General features: G+C 40.8%; 1 protein-coding gene and 1 long non-coding RNA gene across 5 annotated transcripts in view; one reads left to right on the forward strand and one right to left on the reverse strand.

Moving 5' to 3' along the window:
• arhgef4 (Rho guanine nucleotide exchange factor (GEF) 4) overlaps nt 1–23,057 on the reverse strand; it is a 173,044-nt gene that overhangs the window by 73,779 nt on the left and 76,208 nt on the right. For 2 of the 4 annotated variants that reach the window (XM_051940014.1, XM_051940015.1), the window contains exons 4-5: nt 19,246–19,518; nt 18,763–18,892 (exon numbers count right to left, since the gene is read on the reverse strand). In XM_051940014.1, coding sequence (XP_051795974.1) covers nt 18,763–18,892; nt 19,246–19,518 — 403 coding nt within the window. Of the gene's footprint in view, nt 1–12,140; nt 12,523–18,762; nt 18,893–19,245; nt 19,525–23,057 lie in introns of those variants that run through there. The other 2 variants (XM_051940017.1, XM_051940016.1) reach the window with 2 other exon arrangements.
• Nucleotides 12,476–15,735, forward strand: LOC110964638 (uncharacterized). The gene is made up of 3 exons (XR_002596613.2): nt 12,476–12,600; nt 12,873–12,972; nt 13,898–15,735. It is a non-coding gene; the product is annotated as an uncharacterized LOC110964638 (long non-coding RNA).

Below are 23,057 nucleotides of genomic sequence, written 5' to 3' on the forward strand. Positions count from 1 at the left end.
AGAACAATGCAGACCTGAAAATTCACAGAAGTACTAGCAACAGAGATTTGTAATGCAAGCTTTCTGATATTAAGAGATAAACTTCTTTCATTCCTGTGTTATTACCGCCCGGCAAAACAGTGTTTTCCGGAAGGTATTGTTTTCAGCTGCATGGTCTTGCTTGTTTGTCTGTAACACTTTGGTTTCCGTGCGATAACTCGATAAAATATTGATGTAGCCTCACCATATTTGGTACACAGGTGTACCATAATAAGACACAGGTCAAGTTCGAATTTGGTGACCTTGACCTCATTTTCAAGGTCACAGGGGTCATTTTTGTCGCTGGGCGGTCCAAGTTTGGTAAAACTTCTTGTTTTCTGTTACTTCTATCACTGATCCACAGAAGTTATTTCTTGGTGCTCAAGATTAGCTCTGAACTGCCATTTAGTGCCCTAGTCCTGGAATACTCTTTAGAAAACATTACAGGTTAATGATTTTGTCTTCCAGAAAGAGTTTAAAGCTTTAATCCAAAGATGTGTAGCTTGCTATTCTTACACTAAATCTTGTTTTGTGTACCTTAATCCCTTAATTGTTTTTAATGTGTTTTATTTTTGTCTTGTTAAATTGCTTGATTTTACAATTATTTGTAACTTCAAAATGACATGCCATCTTGGTCTCCCTCAAAAAGAGATATTAATCTCAATTGATTTATTAAAAGTTCAATACAAATTACTGTGAAGTCTTGATGCTTAGGCTCCAGGAGCTAACCTTTATGTTGTAGCATCATCAGTACGGAAATATCAATTGCTCGTGGCTTTTTTAGTAAGAGTCGGCACCTTAAGGTGTCTAGTAGGGCCGTGGTATATGAACGTACACCCAAAGTCTGCTGTTCACTTCCAGACAGGACCAGATTTCAAGTGTTTATGAGACGCATCAACACATGGCCATACAATTCATAAATATTTCAAATAAACAGCCCAAAAAAGCTCTGGCCAAAGCAAAATTATATTTTTAACATGTCAGGTTCTGAAATAGGCCTGTTTGTTCTCAGGAACCTTCACTCCACTGTAAAGCCATTCCTTTAAGTCAGACCAAAAGCGAACGCAACATCCTGTTATTCTGCTTTTGTTGATCTCAAAGCATAGTTTTATCGTCTACAGTCTTCATGGCCCCACATGGCCCCCACCCCACATCTCTGATCTGTGTGGATTTCAAGTATATGCTATCCTTCACTGGAGATAATTCTTTTATTGTGAAGGAAATGGTTAAAAACTATGGCAAGCCTACAGACACACTGCAGCTCACTATTAGACCAGCAGAGTTCATGGCTGTCAGTACTGCTGAAGAAAAGACATTAAAGTAGAACCAATGACTGCAGCCAGTCAGAAACACGGGCAGTTTCAAATAGAGGGGCTCTTTAAAAAGAAACAGACTGAAAGGAAATGTACACGACAAACCAGATGTACCTGAGGACAGGATTATGTCAATGCATCTGTGAAGGAAGCAGAAGGCATCAGGAGGAAGGTGACTTTTGGCAGCTCAGAGAATGGAACTGACTGAAAGGATTAAAAAAGTGGGAAATGCATGAAGAAGAAAATAAATGTTTCAGACAGACAAGAGTGAGATAAGACAACTTCTGTTTCATATGGACATGCCAACAGATTCTACAATTCACCAAAAAGCACAGGTTTTGCCATTTAGCCACGAGACCTAAAGCGTGTTATGCCCATGTAATGTTGTAAGGCAAGGAAGAGCAATGTGCTAGAGTCACCCAGCAAACTACAGCATCAGGTATGCTTTACAGTCTGCCTGATCAGAATAAGGATGGCTAAATGTTTATATGTATTTGGTTCATACATACCGGACAAACAGTGTCTCCAGCCCCTCAAAGATCACCTGTGTAGATGGCTCAGATCTGGAGTTCGTCAATTCCCACAAGTACCTTGGCCTCTGGCTGGACTCTTCACTCTCTTTCATTCCTCACATCAACATTCTACAGACTAAAATCAAATCCAGACTGGGTTCCTTTACTGTAACAAGGCCTCCTTTACATACTCTGCCAAAAACGCTCTGGTGAAGATGAACATCCTCCCCATGTTCAACTACGGCGATGTCATCTAGGAAATGGCTCCCAAGTGTTCCCTTAACAGGTTTGACGTCCTCCATCACTCAGACATCCATCTTGCTACCAGTGTTCCTTTCTCCACCCATCATTGTGACCTTTACAAACTGGTGGGTTGGCCCTCCCTTTACACCAGGCGACTCCAGCACTGGCTTCTACTCATCTACCATGACCTTAACAGGGAAGACACCTCAGTACCTCTCCAACCTCCTACACCCTCCCATAACAACTACCACCTGAGCTCCAGTGATCTCATAACACTCTCTATCCCCAAAGTTCACACTGTCTTTGGCCAGAATTCCTTCCATTTTGCCGCTGCAACTCCCTCCAAAAATCTCTGAAGCTGCCATCTCTCCCATCACTTTACATGTTTAATCAGAAGCTGCAGCAGACCCTAGCTGACCACTGACATGCTGACTGTTTTCACTGAATAGCTAGCATTAAATTAGGCTGTTTTAATCTCTGTTTAAACACTTGTATGTCATTTTTTGTATACGTATTGTTTAGTTGTTGTCTTTCTTCCAGCTGGGGCCTCTTGCCAGGTCATCACTGTAAATGAGAAATTGTTCTCAGCTGATTCTACCTTGTAAAATAACGAATGATTTAAAAAAAAACAGTCCTTTGACCCTGCTTATCACTTCTTGTGAATATACTGTAAAATGTTGTTTTACAGTTTTATCATACTGGGATGGAGACAGGTGAAGTAGAAACAAATAATGACCAAAACTACCATCATGATATGTATGCTACTACAGCACAGTGATAAAAATGTGGCTTTTCACAGTAATTTAGGTGAGCCATTCCTTTAGTATTTAAACCAATGGCTATATTTAAATATGTAATTTGATATTAGCCATGAATAACTGCTGAGATTTCAACAGCAAACTGTGACTTGACTTTACAGTACTGGTATTTATTTCATATCTGTTGATTTGTTGCTGTGTTTATGCGTGGAGTAGATAGTTCCTGAACACCAGTGATAACATTCATAAGGTGCAGACTGCACTTCTTCTCCTAAACTGCCCCTCTGTGGTGTGATGTTAGTTGTGTGTCCACACTATGTTGTAGAAAAGAGGCGCTTACAAACATTTAAAAAAAAAAAAAAAAAAGTGTAGCAAACACTCCATAAGGACAGGAATGAGTAATGGTTTGAAACACAATGCTGTGTAAAAAAAAGAGACACTGGTAAAGAAGGTATGGCTGTGAGTGTGGTGGCACTTGTAGACATTTGTCAGTCTGAAATTACAAATCTCTGTCCACCTTAACAACCAAATTCTGCCTGTGCTGCTGTCTCTCTGCCTGCCTGTAAGTCTGCATCAGTGTGAGCGGTCGGCATGGAGGCGGCCACTTCAACCCTGTTTACCCTGCTCTGCCCTTCCCAGCAGTGACAGAGTGGCAATGAGGCCAGGGGAGGAACAGGCAAGGAAGTGATAGATGCAATGAAGAGAGAAAAGGAGAGAGAGAGAGAGAGAGAGAGCAGAGAGGGAGAGAGGGAGAGAGGGAGAGAGTTTCAGCTTCAGTTCCTCTCAGCCTAGGGGGGGCTGGAGGGTTGGCATGCCTTACCATCAAATAAAATCTATTTAAAGGAGAAAGGCTTCTCACTATCCACCTGCCAATGAGAGACCAGAAACAGAGAGGCAATCTTTTCTTCCTCCTCACTCCTTTCTACAACAAAGAGACATAATTTTAGCTTTCTGTGCCACTGGGTGCTGTCAAGTCTAATCGTTTTAGCAATAATAATACCTATGAATGTCTATATGTTCTACCTAATAGCCATTACTATGGTTGTGCAGATTTTAAAATGATTTACTGGACACATTTGTCCTACATGAAGCAGCTACATACAACACAGCATCCGAGAATCAAAACTGGGAGACAGGCAAATGAGAAAGACAAGTATGCACTCTTCAAACCTCATCAACAACAAACAAACCACCTCACATCTGTGTTTGTGTATTAATAAAGAACTGCTGACAAAGCTGCAGATAAGACACCCTGTTAGCATCCTGAGGTGTAGCAGGTCTAATGTTTACCATGACAAAGGTCACCATCTTGCATCTGACATGCTGGCATGCTACCCGTTAATTTAAATGCAAACAATCTACCATTATCATTAAAGCAAAGTTTTATAAAAATATAAAAATATATATAAAAAATAAAGTTTTATAAAATATAACTTGAATTAATACTTAAATTCCTCAACATGAGCAATATCAAGAAAAGGATAAAAAAACAGCATAATGTATGCATATTTGTTCTAACACAAACAGGGAAGGAACCAAAATGTGCACTGAACAATGCTGTTAACCATAACCACTTAAATCAGTCCTTATTGATAGAAAGTCACTAGAGACTATGGATTTTTGGTGAATCCTCTAAATTTGGTGACAACATGACACTAAACTCAGACAGGATATTAATTGCTGATGACTTAAACTATCAATATACGGAGTCATGTAAGAAAGAAAATGTTGCCATACAAACAGATCAACCGTGAATTATCACTCACTTTTTTAACCAATTCTCAATAAAATATATTAGATTAAATGTGCGGTACGTGATGCAGTTACCTCTAACTATAGTCATTTTGCGGTTTTCAACAATGTCCAGCAAAATACAAGATTTTCATTTTCACTGCAAACGTATATTGGTTTCAAATGTTAGTTTAGTCCATATGTTAGTCTGTTTGATTACTAATAATTATTATCTTGATCAGTCCTAAAGAAGCTATGCTAGTTTATTGGTTTTAAAGTCTTTCTCTCTGTGGAGGTTGAGGTGTGGTAACACACTGACAAATTCAAATCCAGAATGAATCAGCATTCTGTTGAACGCCCTGTTGAATCGGATTTGGTTACTGATGTTACAGACAAAACAAATATTCAAACATTTGTAATCATCTTTAAATGGAAAAAGGCATGAAACTGTTCTCAGTGTCAGCTTAATAATGAAATAATGTTTATACTAAGGAGAACACTCACAGGCATGCTCTGCCCTTACTGCAAAACATTCTAATAACTCCTCCTTAATATAATGTAGGTGCAACCTGTGCAGATATCGGTTCTAACACCCCTCTGAAGGTGTCCTGTGATACCAGACAGCACAATGATAGGAGAGTAATGTATACGTTTTGTAAGATGTAAGGCATAGCCGCAGTGAATTTGACCTGTTCTGACACCTTCCCTTAACTGTGCCAGTTGATTGGTTGTCCCTCTCTCCCAAATACACTGGTAATGGCTCTACTATTTCGAAGATTTGGTCCTCAGAGCCAGAAGTGGCTCAGATCTTTACATCTGACTACATGTAATGATGATAACTAGATTGGGACTAGAGACATTTTTGTATCACTACATGGCACAATAACATGAGAAAATACATTTCCCTTAAGTTCATCTGTCATGTTGTGTTAAGAAAACTCTGCGACCTCGTGTACGGTATGAAACCTGATATTTGGGTCTGTTACTGAGAGAGAATTGCACATTGTGGCTGTTCACAGGATGGGGAAAGGCTATAAAGACACATCCAAGTGTTTTTAGGTGCAATATGCAAAATACAAAGCATTATCAAAAAAATTACAAGGAATTCCACACTGTGAGGAGGTAAAAAGTGAACCTGTTGGGGCAAGAATGTGAGTGTGAGGGGCCAAGATGAATCCAAGACCATCCTGATAGACCTGAACAATTTCAAAAACCAAAAAAGAGAAGTCCTGTTGTTTTTTAGTAAAGCTTCAATGACTATCACAACCTAGACAACTGTAAATCTGCAGAGACATAAAACTGTTATTCTGTTATTTTCCCCTGCCAAACAAAGTGCAAGTCTTTCCGTGTGTTTAACTGACCATTCACGTTTATGTTACCAAACAGCAAGAGGCTGCTGCTGGCAACAACTTCACTAAAGTTAAGTTTGACAACATCTGAATATCCTGAATTCTACACCTATTTACCAGCTGTGAACAACTTTACACTCTGAACAGTGACAGAACTGTTTTCCTCTGGTTACAACCACTGCAGACTCCTGAAGTTGTAATGGATTTAATGACAGAGTTGATTTAAAAAAATTATAAAACTAGGAAATCCTTGTGGTTATTTTGTTTGCTTCCTTTATCCCCGTCTCAACTAAGAAACTTGGACGGAACTCGAACACGCCTCAAGCTAAATGGTCATTCCATGCCGACCTATTTCCAAGAGAGGACTATGCCTCCCATTATGATGTGATGGATGCTTTCAGACATCGTTTGTTCCTCTCCTCACAGTTGCTTGGCCCACACACGAGGATGGTTAGCAGTGTGTGTGTGTTTGGGTGGTACAATGTGCTGCACAGATGCTAGCTGGTCTTACTTAAATTTATTGGCTAACAAAGAGGCAAAGGTCATGTTCAAAAAGACATGTTCAAATATGCGATCTTTGTGCTGTCTTTTTCACAAATTTCATTGATCTCAGGGCAGCAAAGCACACACTGCAAGACGAACAAGTGACATGAGTAACAGTGGATTGGGGCTAGGCGTCACCGAACCCTGCAGAGGACAGAATGTACCATTGCAGGAAGAGAGCATGTTATGCTGCATGATGGTAAATGAAAGAGAATAAACTCCAACAAGGGCTGGAAACTGACTCCAGATTCTAGATTCAAATCTACGTACACGGTCTGACCAAAATTTTGTCAACACCATGATCCCAATACTAAAGTGAACTTTTGACCACTTGATAGGTGAAGTGAATAGCATTGATCATCTTGTTACAATGCAACGTTCTGCTGGGAAACCTTGGATTTTGTCGTCCGTGTTGATGAGATTTAGACACCCAAACAAACTTTGTCCCAGAGAAAGCATCCTTAATGCCACCAGCCTACCCCCGCAGGACAATGGACCTCACCACACTGCAAAAACATTAAACAATCAGAAACATCTTGAGGAACATGACAATCGCCCAAGATGTTGATTTGACCTCCAAACTTCCTATACCCCATTCTGATCAAACATCAACAGGACTGGAACAGGTCGCACAATCCAGAGTACCCAAAGGATCCACTGCCAACGTCCTGGTGCCACACCCCATAACACAACCCTGAGAGGTCCAGGCCCAATGGTTCAGAGCATTTTTGTCCACACACGGTCGACCATCACAATATTAGGCAGGTGGTCATAATGTTATGCCAGATCGGTGTACACTGACACTAAAGAAAAAAGTGACATGAGTTTTAACTTTGTGTCAATAGTTTGTGATTTTCTATTTCCTGTTGCTTTAATCTGAACATGAATAAACGGTCTGTTAAAGTCTTGACAGAGACATGTCCTCATACCCATTCACCATCGCTGGGATGAACACCAATATGGAGCCAGGCTTCATCACCACCATCAATGCTGTCATATCTGAATGGGAGCAAATACCTGCAATTCATCTATCAGAACAATTTCCCAGAGTAGCTAGACATATCGTGTATGTGTCCACATACTTTTAGCCATATAATATATCTGAAAGCAGGCAACTGAGTAAGCAGTGAATTTAAATAAGAGTCATGAGAGAGATACTACTCCTCAGTCACTGACTGAACTGAAAGGGTGAATACCATGGTGCTTTCGTGTGATCCCCCTTATTTTTAGGAAAAAAAAACAATATAAAACAGACTGCCATTGATTTCCTTCCTGCCTCAAATTTGTCATGAAGATATTTTCCATCACACTGAATGTCATGACTGGTTACATTTTGATGCAACCATACATATAGTACTACTACTACTACTACTACTAATAATAATAATAATAAATTTTATTTGTAATGCACTTTTCATTAAGGCAAAAATCTGAAAGTGCTAAATTTAAGATGTTTTAGATGACATATGTTCACTGGTTGTTGCTGTGAGGAAAGCAAGCCCTAAAAATTCAGCTTAGTAACACGGTGATTATTTCTTGCTCTAAAATGCGTACACCAGAATCTAAAATAACAACGTTTCTGGCCAAAAAGAATACATTCTGTTGAATCTTTGCATCTCTGACGTCACATTTTCAGTTTGGAATCAGAAAATTATAAATATCCCACTACTGCTGACTATGTGACAAAACCAATGGAGCGTACCAGAAATGCAGTTTGGTTATTAATGATAAAAGTGCTTCTTGTGGGCTCAGTACAATTTACACATTATTTGGTGGGCATTTGAACGCAACGTGGGTCACTGATTAACAAGAAAGTCCTAAAATGCAAAGAGGCATTTTTCATTACTGTTATCAATGGAATTACTAATAACACTTAATAACCCACTTATTTACTGAACTCAGTAAGGGCAGAGCATGCCTGTGAGTGTTAAATGCGTGTTCTTATCGGTAACAGAGGCTCAGTATTGTGCAGCAGACAGATGTCCGTCTGTCAGTTTGCCAGTGGAGGGACACAACACAACCCTCCAACCTAAATCAGATTAAACTTCTTTCCTAATCTCAATCGGTGAAAATCTAAACTCCAAAATTCACTCTCCTACTTGTCAAGGACAAAAACAATGTTGCACAATGCTTCTGATTCTCTCATTCAGCTCTGTATGCCCAAAAACTGTAGGAAATTACTCCTCTTTTGTAATATTCACTGTAGGAGGTCATTAATCGGCACTTTCTATACTGATTACTGTAATAGAAACACAACTGATATTTAGTTGTTTATGAAACTGTTCTTTTTTTTAAATGCCATTGGCAAGATATTAGCACAAATGACAAACATCACTCTACTAATACTAGAAAAGCACTCAGAGAGTGCAGACCTCTGCCAAGGATAGAGAGGAAAACAGGAAACCCATGCAGTAAAGGATCATGAGCTGGAATCAAACCTGCATCTCTGACACAGTTCTGTTTACGAATCACCTTCTTAAAAAGTTGAGCTATCTGGACACCTTGCTCCAACTTGTTGGATGACATACAAACCTATGATGTTTTTGTCATATTTTGGACCACATACTAAAAAATTCAAAGTGATCCAGAATCCAGGATCCTTTCCGGATTGCCACCAAAATTAAATCAGCTCTTCCTCTTACCATAGTCTACATCCCCTCAAAATGTCATGTGAATCTGCCCAGGCGTTTTTGAGTTACCTTGCTAACAGACAGACAGACAGACAGACAGACAGACAGACAGACAGACAGACACACAAACAAACACCGGGTGTCACATAACCTCCTTGGCGGAGGTAATTACTGATGCTGTAGTGGCCATAGAAGAAACCAGTCTTATTTTAGTAGTGATAAGGATAAATGTCAGTGAGTCAGCAGCTTTCTGCATCAGTGGCAGTACTCACACTCTGGGATGCATGCATGACACCTGATGCTAAAGTGAACAAATTTTAATCTGAACTGTTGATGTCAATGTTGTCCTGGGCCAATGTGTTGGGCAGAACAAGTACAGACACTATACTTGTTCCAAAGCACGTTTTCCACCTTCATAAACAAGAAAAGCACTGAGAGCTCACACAATATCTAACAGTGATAATGAAATCCTTAACAAATCTGTGGATCCAGACTATACGCTGCATCACTGCCAAAATCTAATGAGTGATCCTTGTGTCATTCCTGAGCTTCCCTGGAAATTCCATCCAGATCTGTCAGTCTGTTTTGGACAAACGTATGATGATTGTCTCATAACTCCACTGTGTTCCTTGGCGGATTAATAATACAGAAAGATCATAATAGCAGTTAAGCATTGACTATACACCCTTGTGGACGTGCACATGGACAGCTGCCCACACCGTGGACCTGTAGCTGTTGGTACTACACTATTTTTTAGTCCATTTGACGGACTCATGTACAGTAGAGTGCATCAACGTATGGAGGCTCTGGGGGTCTGCATGGACTGTCCACTCAAAGACTACAAAGACGCTGTAAAGACAGTAGTGTGCACTTTAGCAGTTGTGTACATGCGATGAATACATTGATGATGGTCTACTGCACATGTGTGCAACTGAGTCCTCTGAAGGACTAGAAAGTAGTATAATAGCACCAAATACATGTCTGTGCTGTCTGCAGCTGTCCATGTGCACATCTGCAGGGGACTATAATTAGGGCTCAACAGTGGCTTTAGAAGATATCACGTGAATCTTCACTGACAGTTAGAGACAGGAGGCAAAAGTGTTCTCTCATGATTAAGTCACACTCTTCCCCCCTAGGTCTGATGCTGTCATCATTTCACTACATGTGTCTTTACTCCTGACAGTCCTCAGTCACAATTAGCATTAGGTGACAAAAGCTTGATTACCAAATAGTTATGGAACCAATGACCATCTATGCCCTATTTTTTTCTGGGAGAGAATGGATGGATGATTACTGCTCCGGTTCATACACTGAGAAACACCAGTCAGTCCATGTATATCCAAATGGGTACATTAAAAACATTTAGAGGCTGCTATGTTTGTTTGCATGCATCCTTATGTGTGTGAGAGAACAGAGGGCTGCTCAGAAAATACTGAGAAAGAAGAAAGTGTATTCGGGGTGTAACGTAGGAATCCACTTTGAAATGTACACAGTCCATCCTTTATGAGTTAAAAATGAGAGGTCAGCTCCAGCACACCCATATGCACGTACAGACACACACGGCTTGGCTGACGAAGCTGGAAGGACAACAACGGGAGTCATGAGAAAGCTAATGTGATGACATTTCAACGAGGCAGAGCCTGGCTAAATGCCACAGCGTAAGGAGCTAATATGTCTCCCATCCACTGATTTGGCTGCTCCCACTTTTCCTTTTCACAACAAAAGCACTGAGCTGATGGCCGGCCTCTCTGTTATTCTCCTGGTCCTGCTTTAGAAAGCTGCAACGACTACATTCTGATAGCAACAGAAAATAGGCTGACAGGTAGGGCTGGTGAGTGGAGAGCATGCAGAATAATTATAAGAAGCAAAGGCACAAAACCATTGGACAACAGCTCAACACAATCAGGCCGCTGTTATTACAAAACAACACATTGCTATCAGACCTGCAGCTGGCACCCATGAGCAAAAACTGCTCATGACACTGAAACATCCCCAAAGAATAACCCAAACATAGCAGCACATCATACTGAAAAAATATTAAATAGAGGGTTGGCATCATGCCTCATAAAACACTCAACTTATGTGTTGTTGGTATCTGCTGTTCCAGTATCTAAATGTGGGAATTAGCTCTGTTCTATGCATTAAATCAAACAGAAATTTAACACAAGACTTTTGGGTCGTTAGTCAAATAAAACATTAATGCAATTGCTTAACCTTAAGCTGTTGTGATAAAACATTTACTCACTGTTTTCACACATTTATGACTATTGATCATTGGCAATTATTAGATATAGTTACAACCCAGAACACTTCTTTGTGCTGAGATGAAACCTCAAAAAGGTCCAATCAAATTTTTTGTTAGTTTCATGATGTCATTTACTACTTAGTACTATATAACTATTGTATGTTCCTAATGTTTACAGTTCGCATAGATTTGAGAATAAAGTCTCAAGTATGTCACAGATTCTGACCATGTTATCATGAAAACGCTAAGGTGGATCTGCCTGTGAATCTTTGTTGCTTCATTTTTTTGTGCTGTCACTGTCATACCAACAAGGGAAAATATCCATCAAATGTATTCTGCAGCGATTTTGAAAAAGAATCTAACGATTCCATGCCTCCAAGCTGAGAGCTGAGTGGGATCATTTAGATTCTGCTACTTGAAGGAGACAATAAACGCAACCTTGACAAACCAGCCTTTACATCCACCCTGTAGAAGACGAGCACACGTATTTAAGGCCATAAGAAGTGATGCTGTAGGAGACGGAGCTGTTGGCGTTTTCCTACATGACTACACAGCCCAGCAACCGGCCCACCCAAACACATCAGCACAGCAGCTACACATGAGCCACACTGACACACAGCAGAGCATCTCCATCCTATCCTCAGTCACACACTGACCTCATGGCAGTGTGTCAGTCTGCTGGAGTGCACGTGCATGCAGTGCAGTGTGTGTGCACGGCTTCATACGTGCACATACAAACGACATGCTGCAGTTTGGTGTGTTAGAGGCAGACCTGCAGTGTGTGACCAGGGCTCTTACCTGTGGTGGAGTGCAGGCTCTCCAAGCTCCAATAGCGAGACAGGACCCCCCTCAGAGTGCCGCCCAAGCTGCCTCCTCCTCCGCCTCCACCCATACATCCACCCACCCCGAGACCTCCGTCCACCATGCCGTCCACCCCTCCGCCTGTCGGGCTTCCTCCGTCCGACTCGGACCCCGGTGACAGCCCGGAGCTGCCGCTGCTGCCACAGCTCCCCCCGGGCAGGGGCACGCCCCCCTCCGAGCCTTGCTGGGTCCGCATCCCGGTCTGGACGCACGACGACAAGGGGGCAAATGGAAGTGGGCAATGAGAAGTCAGGGGCAACGAGGAGGAGGCGAGGCAGCCGAGCAGGTGGTTTATTCTCCTGGCAGGAGAGAGAGCGCAGCGGAGGAGGAGGAAGAGGAGGAGGAAGAGGAGGAGGAGGGAGGCTCCCGGCTGATCGCTGCTGCACTATTCGCTGAGGTAAGCTTCAGCTGTCAACTTGCTGCTTTCTCCTCCCATGAACAGAGCAGGAGAGCGGCAGCAGCAGCGTCTTCTCCTCTCTTCACCTCCCTGCTCCGGTCCGTCACACAGCGGCTCCCTCCTCCCTCCGTGCTCCTGGTTCTCCGGCCTCTCTACCCATTAGACACCGCTTCATTTCCTCACATTCACTCACTCAGTCCATCTCTCTCTCTCTCTCTCTCTCTCTCTCTCTCTCTCTCTCTCTCTCTCTCTCTCTCTCTCTCTCTCTCCAGGCTGACATCAGTGGGGCTCCTGCAGGGGGGGTCGTGCAGGCCAACCGAGTCGTTTGCCCGCTAGCGTGGATGGTTTACTAATGGTGCAGGATCCATTAAGGTGCAGACTGAACAGAATCAGCCCTCCCTCCTCTCTCAGTCCATCCCCCCTTCCCTCACCCTCCAAAACACACAAAAACAAACACACACCGTAGTCTGTGTGGGTTTTCAGATCAGCTACAGTGAGTCTCAGAGTAGGTTTGAAGGAAGCTTTCTGATGATGTTTTTTTTTTAATCAATATGCAATGTCATTAATTTTAATGATTCCCAATAACTGAAAGGACATTACAGCACTATACCAGAAGAAGATAATACATGTACAATCCAATTCATTTTGTTTTAAAAAAGAAATAAATTCACAAACATGGATTCATCGTCATAACAGTGGAGGAAGGTCAGGCTGATACTCAACATTTTGGTAAACTTATTGATCTCACACCAGTGTGTATAATGTCATGCTCTGTAGATAGGTAATAAGTTGAGAAATATAGAATAATTTTTAAAAACTAACATTTTGCCAAAGAATGCTGTGTTCACCTTGCTAAAGAAATAAAGACATTGAAACACACCTTCTCATTCAGTGGTTTCTATTTCATTACTTCCTACATTGTAAATTTATTCTGAAGACATCAAAACTATAAAAGAATACAGATGGAATTATGTTGTAAACAAAAAAGTGTTAATCTTCAGTATTAATCTACAAAGTTCAAAATAATACAAATAAATAGAAAGAACTGAATGAGAAGCTGTGTCCAAACTTTTGTGTAAGTGTATGTGTGCAGTTTACTGTCATAGAAAGCTTACAATTCAGTAAAAATAAACACTTGCAGACCTGGAAGCAGGGAATGAGTGCTAGTCAAGCAGTCTTTTCATTTTCTGCAGGTCATCTCATTTCTGAGATTTCTCCGTGTATATTTTTAAAAATTGAATTCCTTTTAAAGTCCCTATCACTGACAACGCATTCTGTTGTGTCTTCATATTTCTAGTCCAACCCAAACTATCTTCATGGACAGACGCCACAAGAGGTAAAGAAGAAATTAAATGACTCAATTCTTCGTACAAGGTCCCACTTTGACTGTGTTTGCTGCCAGATAATCTTCCTGAAAATGAACAGATCTTTGTGTGTCACAGTTCAGTGTTCTGCCCCATCGGTCCGCGTGCACAATTCATGCAAATGTCACAGCGATAAGAACAGCAGCAGAACGGAGAGAAACAAAAGGGCTGATTGTGACACAAAGACGGCACTGTTAGATATGATCTACACACACACACACACACACACACACACACACACACACACATTTATCTGTCCTTCAAGCAGAAGCTGAATAGCCTCGAGAACATGCAGGATAAGGAACACTATAGCAGCATACCACACATTACAGCAGTATACCACCCATCACACAACATCAGTCTAATTACTGAAAGTGTATTTATAACAAACACGACAGGAGCAGCACTCAGCATTAAAAACCACCTGCTTAATATCGTGTAAACCTGGTGGTGTGGAGATGACAGCTCCCTTCCACTGGGTCCTCTGGTGGCGGATAAAGGAACAGCCCTCAGATATGAGGGTTAGCTGTGAATGCAGTACCGGAACAAACCGTGGGCTTCCCTTTAGCAAGGCAGAGCACCCACCTGCCACCTGTGCAGGGTTTCCATTCAGGAAGCAGGACTGATGATAGCATTGGTGGGTGAACATCGATAGACAGCTGTTTGAGTCACTGATGCCTGTTTGTTAAACAGACCAACGGTTAGGAAAGTCTGCCTCCTTCTGTGGGGAATTGCTCCTGTGATAGTCTTGGCAAGTCATCACAGTAATTCTGCTACTGGAAATATGGACTGACTGAAACCATTCTTGAACAGTTTCCTGCAGCAATGTTTGGATAGGTTGTATGTCCCACATGAATACAAGGCCCCACGTCACTGTTAGTAGTGTCATTTGTCAAACTACTTATATTACGTCTGCCGTACTCCACAGCATTGCCTGATGTAGCATTGTCATGTAACTGCCAGTTAATAACATGATAAACTTTACAGATGCAAAAACATCTGTCCTGGTAAGTAGATTTAATTTACACGATAGTTCAACTCTGATGTATTACTACAAAGTGAACAACAAAGTTGGTGAAAAGCCGCCCAAAGAGCAATGCGGAGAAATAAAGAAATGTTACAGCAAGAGCGACACTGAAATGCATATCGAAGAAATTCACAGAGCACCAGAGCATTAACTGTTATGGTCATGCTCCTGCTCCTGCCCTTTTCCTCCCCTTTTCCTTCCTTTGCCCATTGTTGCCCTTCTGTGTGTGTTTTGGCTTGTTTACCTCTGTCTCCCTCTGTCTGTCGTCCTTCCCTCCTGTCTCTCTCCCCCGGTCGCTCGCCCTCTGGCTCTGCCAGCTGATTGCTGCCTGGGCATCAGCTGCAGTCAATCAGCAAACGTCACTCACCTGTTCCCCTCGGCTATATAAGCACTGTTCTCCCTTCCACTCTCTGCCGGATCATTGCCTTTGTCACACGTTGCCACAGCCTCTGTCCCCCGCAAGATTTTCCTCCTATGGACTACTTCTGCTTTTGGACTTTGGTGCCTTTTCACCTTTGTGGATTACCCCCCTTGGACTTTGTTGTTTGGATTATCCTCAGTCTCTTTGGCTCCCTCGATTATTAGTTTCCTCTGTTGTGTGAGTACCGCCCCTTAGATTTGTTATATTAAGCATTTGGTTCCTTAGCCTTGGTTTCTTTGGTTTTTTTCCCTGTCTCCCCAGTTCTGGTCACGGTTATTGTATTTTTGGAGTTTTTCTTAATAAAAACCCTTTATTCATCATCACCATTTAGCCTGTCTGTTTGTCTGCGCTTGGGTTCAACCACCCCCCACCCCCCACCCCCACCCCCATTGTAACATTAACTTATTAGTAATTACTACTGTAATGTGATAGCTAAATCTAAAAACAGTAATGTGCTACATTACTGCATTACAGACAAATGTAAAGCGATTCCAGTAATGTATTCTTCCCAATTTGTTTGTGGCTAATCATGTATTTTGAATAAAGATGAGGTCAATCAAAGCTTTCTTTACTCATCTTTTACTCAAGTATTTGACATGGCATATGTAAAGTCATGAACAAAAGTCTACAAACACTTGGGACCATGTATATCATGCGAGTCTTGAGTTTCCAATGACTCTTAACACTTTTCTATGATGAAATCATTGAAACCCACGCATCATTTTCACACACAAAAAACAATCATGTTCTTTTATAGATTTATTACAGGACTTCTAGAAATATGAAAAAATCTGCTGGGTCTCAAATATAAAGAGAACAAACAGAATTACCAAGAGATGTAGAAAGCTAAGTAAATTCAGTTTTCCCAGTGGCATGGCCTCTTGACCTCTGAGTGATTATGACTGACTACAGCTGATGACTCCCTTCTGATACATTAATCAGCTACAAACTCAGTGAGAAAGTCTGAGGAGCTCAGCAAAGATCTATTAAAAAAATAAAATAAAATCATTGACTTGAAGTCAGAAAAGTAACTTGGAGCCATTTCAAAGCAGATAAAGTGCCTAGCTAGATGAGATGAAAATGACCAAGACACATTTAATCAAATACTAGCATTGCTGAATGTATATTTCTGACTGAGCAGACTTTTTCATATTTCCAGAAGACCTACAATGAACCTATGAAAAAGCTAAAAGGCATGACTGTTTTTGTAATAGAAACACATTTGTTTCAATGATTTCATCACAAAAAATTCAGTTACTGCAGTCAATGGAAACAAGATTACCACAGTAAACGGTCCTGTGTATGTAAACTTTTGTTCACAGCTGTACGGCTTAATTTGTACCACATTTATTATGCAGTCCAAAGTCAGTGTTGCCCCTAAAGCTGTGTCACTGTTGAGGCATAGTCAGTGAATGAGCAACGGCTTGTCATGGCCTCCATCTCCTCTGCTCAGCTGACACTTCTCCCTCCACTTCTCTTCCCCTGTGGGCTAAGTGTGATGTGTGTGTTTGTACTTTTCTTCAGTTTCACTTTCGGCTTACATTTGTCGGTATTATTGTAGTCCACTTCTTTGTATAGTGTGTTTCATTGCTAAACTCGTTTCATGGTAACCTGCTGAGTATTCGTTCAGTCGACGTGGGCATAATTTGTTTAAATCTGCCCAAACTGTTTGGGACTCTGGTAGTTCTGGTTCTGTCCTGTTGGTGAATGCTTTCTGACCCAGGCTCCTTTGTTTGCGCTTTATTTATAAGTTCTGTATTCATTCTTGATAACTTTCCTTGTCCTGTGATACTTGGTTCCACTATCCCTTATATCATTGAGTGTTATATTGTAAATAAATTGTTAAATCTTTATTTCTATGTCGCGTGTCTCTGTCCAAACCATGACATGGCTAAATCTAGAAAGCCTCTAACTGAGGCTGGGAGTGCACATTTTGAAGGCTGAGTCAACGATTCTAATCCAATCACTTATTGTGAAATTCTATTAATATCTCCTCATGGTCATGAAGCCGGCCTTTCCATGTGTTTAAAAAACATACATAGATAAAACCTGGTGTTTGTACACAGCTGGCCTGTATATGAGAAACAAGACGACGCCTCACTGACCCACACAGTATTCCAGCATGTATATGCACGGTCATGCTAGTGCACACGGCAGGGTGAAAGGGAGATGGAGGCAACATGGGAGGAAGGGCGTTTATTAGTTCTTGATGATCAGAAATCACGGCACTATGAAATTTACCCATTTAATATAAATACACCCACAAACATGTATGGTAGCAGTCATGTCATGTCTTGAGGGTGCACATAGAACACACTGGGGTTTAATTCTGATGAAGAAAATAGCACACCTTTTGCTAGAGATACCCTCTACTGTCACGTGTCACTCCTTCATTCCATTTCCCACAATTCTTTTATCTTTTGGTGATTGCTACTGTCTGTCAGACTCCCCTCTTACCTTCTGTTGTTACATCTTTGCTATATGCACCTGTTTGCCAGACCCCTTGATTCAACCACCTTCTGTTCTTTGCTGTATTAACCTCTCTTACTGACTAGCATCCATAATCAAATTAACCACTGTTCACTGTTTTGTTTACATACGGCCTCCCTACCCTCTGATCATCCCCATAAAACGTGGACTGAAAAGTTCTGGGTCAGTGTACCTTCTCAGACTCATGCTCTGTGTTGGTCAGCCCAACGTATGCCAGAATACCAGTTAACACCCCACTACAGCAACATTTGAAGGACTAAGAGTGAAATATCTTTAACAGTTCAAACCTTAATGTCAGTACAAATCAGAGAATACTTCCACATCCACACCACCTGTTCAGCTGCACTCACGTACCAAAAAGAGAGTCAAATTATATTATAATGCATTCCATGAAATTGATTTCTTCATGCGCTGAAATGGCTTACATATAATTTTATACTATTGCCTCCTTTCGTGTGTGTACATCTGTGAATATTTGAGATAGTCAGATAACTTGCCAAAACAATGAATTCTGCTCAAAGGCTGCAAAAATAATCTCTGATGTAAGTTATAATAGTAATACAGTCATATGTGCACACTATGGAAACAGATTCTAAAAAAGATGACAAGGAGTGAATTGTCCAGCAGAAATTCATCTGAATCTTATTTAAGCAGCTCAAAGACCAACAGCAGGAAACAGGGTTAAGCACAGTGGCACACCAACATGAAATAAATAAATGTATATAATAAGCACTGCTTTGCTTAGAAACATCATCATCTGATAACCACAGTGTCACAGGTTCAAGTGCTCCTACATCTGGAGAAGCATTAAACAACCTTAATGTCTAAAATAGAGAAAACTGAACAGAACAGGTACTTACAGGAAAGGGAAATGCTTCTTTTCCAGCCTAGGCAGTCCAAACCGACCGGGGTGCTCTGAGAGAAGCAGTGGGCCCTGAGGGTCATCCCCTGGAAGCTCTCAGTGGGTCCCAAGGTGCCTTCAGCATTTGTCTGTGGGAATGGAGGACTATATCAACTCAATAATATCACCATAAACCTTCACATGCCTCCTAGTGGTGAGCTTCACAATAAGCATTAACTAACTGGACACAAGTGAATGATATTTAAAGAAAAGAATGAATGGACGTGTGAATTTGAGCAAAGGAGAGGAAAAAACTGATTAGAAAGCTATTCAGAAAACAGAAAGTAAAATTCAGATCAGAAACCACCAGAGAAACAGATTGTCCAGAAACAACAGGAGGAAATAAAACGTAGAAATGAGGAAAGGATGGAAGAAGATTATGAAGGCTTCCAAAGTCTGGATGGGGGTTTTAGCAGCTGGCAGCGCTGTGGTGGCGTCTTACTTTTCCCAGCTCTTCAGATAACAGTGCGTTGAGTTGGCCCACACTCCCCCTGATGGCTCTGGCCAGTTTGCGTTTGTATTTCTTTTCCTCTTCAACCCAGAAATCATCTGAACACCTTCGCCTTTGCTCCTGGCCACCTCCATCATGGCTCACATCCAGCCAGCAGCCAGTCCTCAGCTCACCACAAACCACAGAGGCCTTCCCCTCGTCCTTCACCTCCAACAGCCTCCTCCTTCTGGACCGGCTGGCAGCTCGCCTGCTGTTTCGGGCGCCCTTTTGAGTGCAGTTACCTGGTTAGTCACAGTCACCTTTTCTGCACCAAATCAGCACCCTTAAAGCCCCTAAAGTACACAATGTAGACTCTGGTCTGATAGTTACAGCGGACACAGGACAAGTATGCAGCCACTACTGTCAGAAATGCATGAAATGAGAAGAGGAATTAAACAGATCTACGCTGTCAATTCCAACCCTTTTTGCCATTCAGTCATCAGTTTACACACAGAGAGTACTGACACAGCAAAGATCTGATCTGCTACCATAAACTGCCCTCACTGTGTTGATTTGTTGGTCATTTATTTATTTTTACACTAGTTCTGCCCAGATTCCAAAATGACCCATTCTACAGGGTTCTACACATAAGATCATTAAAAAAAAGCTGAAATTACATCCAAAGTGTATTGAGTCCCACTACTACCCTGTCTCACAGAACAGAAAGGTTTCCATTTTCTTAAACATATCAACCCACACTGGCTCAGAAACATCACAAATGCTCACTCTCATTTTTCACACTTCATGATAGAGCAAGCTTTTAATCTCATAGACTGACTAATTAATAGAGGGACTTCTAACTGACCCAGTTTGACTATTCATGTAAGTAAGATCATCTCTCTAATCAACAACAAGCTGCTGTCAGTTAGTGTGTGCCTGAAATGTTTTGTGTTTGTCCACTAACAGAGCATGCTCCCTCCAGTTTCAGCTGATAGAATTCAACCATCAGGGATTGTAGAAATTAAGAGAGGCTCCCTTTATTGTCACTGTCCAGAATATACACTGAAATTGTGCCCTGTAAGGTGTTTACATCCCAATCAGTCATAGCTTCACACACAAACACAACTGCACACACACATACCCACACACCAATAAAGTCAAAGGAATTAAAAGTATGAAATAGATTTTACATTTTAAAAAAAGATTGTGGACTTCATAGTCCGTTCAGGGTACATTTGCTGTGGTGAAGAAGCTGTGTTTAAGTCCGTTAGTCATGGAAAAAGTTATTTGACCACCCTTGTTTTCTTCAGTTTCTTGTTCATTTCAATGCCTAATACGTCTAACATTTTTTCAGTGACTGTATATTGCCTTCCAGAGGGCAAGAGGCTGAAAGAGGCTGAGCAAAAATCAGTCCAGCATTAGAGAAACTGAAGCAGAAAAGGAAGCGCTGGTTCTCACTGTAGAGGCAATATTGGCTGTGTAAACACACTTTGACTTAAACCTCGTAACGTCCTCCCAGTTGCCACACACCGTTCTGTCTTCTGGGGTCAAAAATGACCCCGCCTGGTTTGACTTGTATTTAAAGCATATTGTATAAATTGCCAATCAAATCTGTGTTATACCTTTAGTCTTACATCAGTCTAACCCATTAGCACAAATTTTTCCCTTCATTTTGGAATTTAGAGCCAAATAGACCTTGTTTACTAAAAAGCGTACGATGGCAAATATTTAACTTGGGGTGAGAAAAAGGATAACTGAAGGGTTAAGTAAACATGATGCAAAACAGACTGACATTAGATATAGATACTGCAAGAGAAAAGCTGCTGCTGAGAAGGGAAACACGGTTTGTTTGTACATCTTAAACACGTGAATGTTCCCAGCATCTGCTGAGTACATGTCCATGAAGCAGCTGGAAATCTCACACCAAACCTTCAGGATTCTCAGACACAGCAGTCCATCCCATAGTGTCACAGCGTTTAAATACAACTTCCTGATCATAAAATTTATGTGTGCCTTTGTCAGACAATGTGCAGTATTTAAACTGTTTATCTTTTCATTTCCTCAAATAAGTTTTTTTTTACTTGTTTTATTTCATCAAAGGCCTCACAGAATATGCCAGTATGAACAAGATATAAAAATGCACTTCTTTAAGATATAGTTTGGTGTATTTCAGACAGTAGAGGTCTAAAGTACAGTATCACCTCTGAAAAGAACCAGCACAATAAAAAGCAAAGTATCCTAATTGGGGTTACATGGGGTCTAAATCCATGTTTTGTCTGTTAACTGTGTTCTGTAAATGTCCACTCTGAAGATTGATTTTATTTATAAATGTGTATATTAGCTATAACAGTTGTAAATGTACCAATTATGCATTAATATTGAATTTAGGTGACACCACCAGCCCTGACCAACAGTGCTGTTGATTAACAGCATCTGTAAGGACTGATCAGGCCTCTAAGTATCACTGTGATCTTTGCACCGTTCATTCTTAGCAGACTCAAGCAGGGGAAATCTAAAAACAAAGATATTTCTCAGATAAAAAGGTAACGTTTTTTTACCCTGTAAATTTCTGAAATCAACCAGTAATTTGAGCAACCGCCATTTGAGATCTCTGTTGGCCATGCTCCTGGCAAGCAGCCAAATGCTTTGCTTATGCTTACACACTTCTTGCAAATCTTTTTGTGTGTTTCCAGTAAGCCCAAAAAAGGACAATGCGACTCCAAAAATACATCTGGATGGCCTGTTATCAGATGCTAGTGTGTCTATATATATATATATATATGTATATATATATATATATATATATATATATATAATTGTCATAGGATATTTCATCTACACTTGATTTCTTCCATCACTTCTTAATCTTGTACTTCATTTAAATGCAGAGAAGATCATGTATATTGTTTTCTTTACCTCCACCAGTCGCTATGACTATGCTACCATCAAACTCCAGGATATTGTCCTACTCACATCATTTTTACAATGCTTTATAAATAGTAAGGAATATGGCTTGACAACACCTATAATGTTTGTACTTGATTATGCTGATATTCTGTACTTTCCTGCTGCTTTATCACCATTGTAGCAGCTAATACAATTATCACATTGCTTAGCAATTTATCACTTACGACAAATTTTGCACTCATCATTGCTCTCTGTCAAACAAGTTTTGGTGTCTAAAAAGCTTTACTGGCAAAGCTTCCAAACTACCTTAAATCTCTGCTTACATTGAAGCGTGTGACTACAATATACATTACAGTAAGTACTTCATCTTAGATATCCCTTTTATCCACACTAAAGTTGCAGAAATGATTTCAGTCACTATGCACATTTGAAATGAAACGGACTGAAAGTTTCCACTGAGCTGGAGTCTTTTATATTCCTTGGATACTTTATAGTATAGCTATCTGGTATTTCTATGGGTCTTACAATTGCTTTTGTTCATTGTTTTATGTGATTCATGCATCTGTTCTGTTATGTCTTTTATTCATTTTTTCTTAGTTGTGTTATGCTGCATGCTGATTGTGTGCTTGCCTAACTATGACTGTGGATTAGAAATGTCTCATGTTCTCAAGTTTCTCTTAAACAGTAGATGTCAGTCTCAGTTAGATTACCTGATTAAAATGTTTAGAAAAAAACATTACCCACACAACTAACTCTGAAGAGTCTGCTGGTGGTAAAGCTTTAGAGTATTGTGTACTGAGTGAGGGTCTAATTTAGGGAAAATCCTGTGATGAAGCAAGCAGTTATGTAGGGCTATTCTATTTTGCAGTACATATGAGGAATCCACAAGGTGGTGCTAGTTCTGAAGTTTTCCAGAT

The sequence above is a fragment of the Acanthochromis polyacanthus genome, chromosome 20 (genome assembly GCF_021347895.1).
Source record: "Acanthochromis polyacanthus isolate Apoly-LR-REF ecotype Palm Island chromosome 20, KAUST_Apoly_ChrSc, whole genome shotgun sequence".
Lineage (NCBI taxonomy): Eukaryota > Metazoa > Chordata > Actinopteri > Pomacentridae > Acanthochromis > Acanthochromis polyacanthus.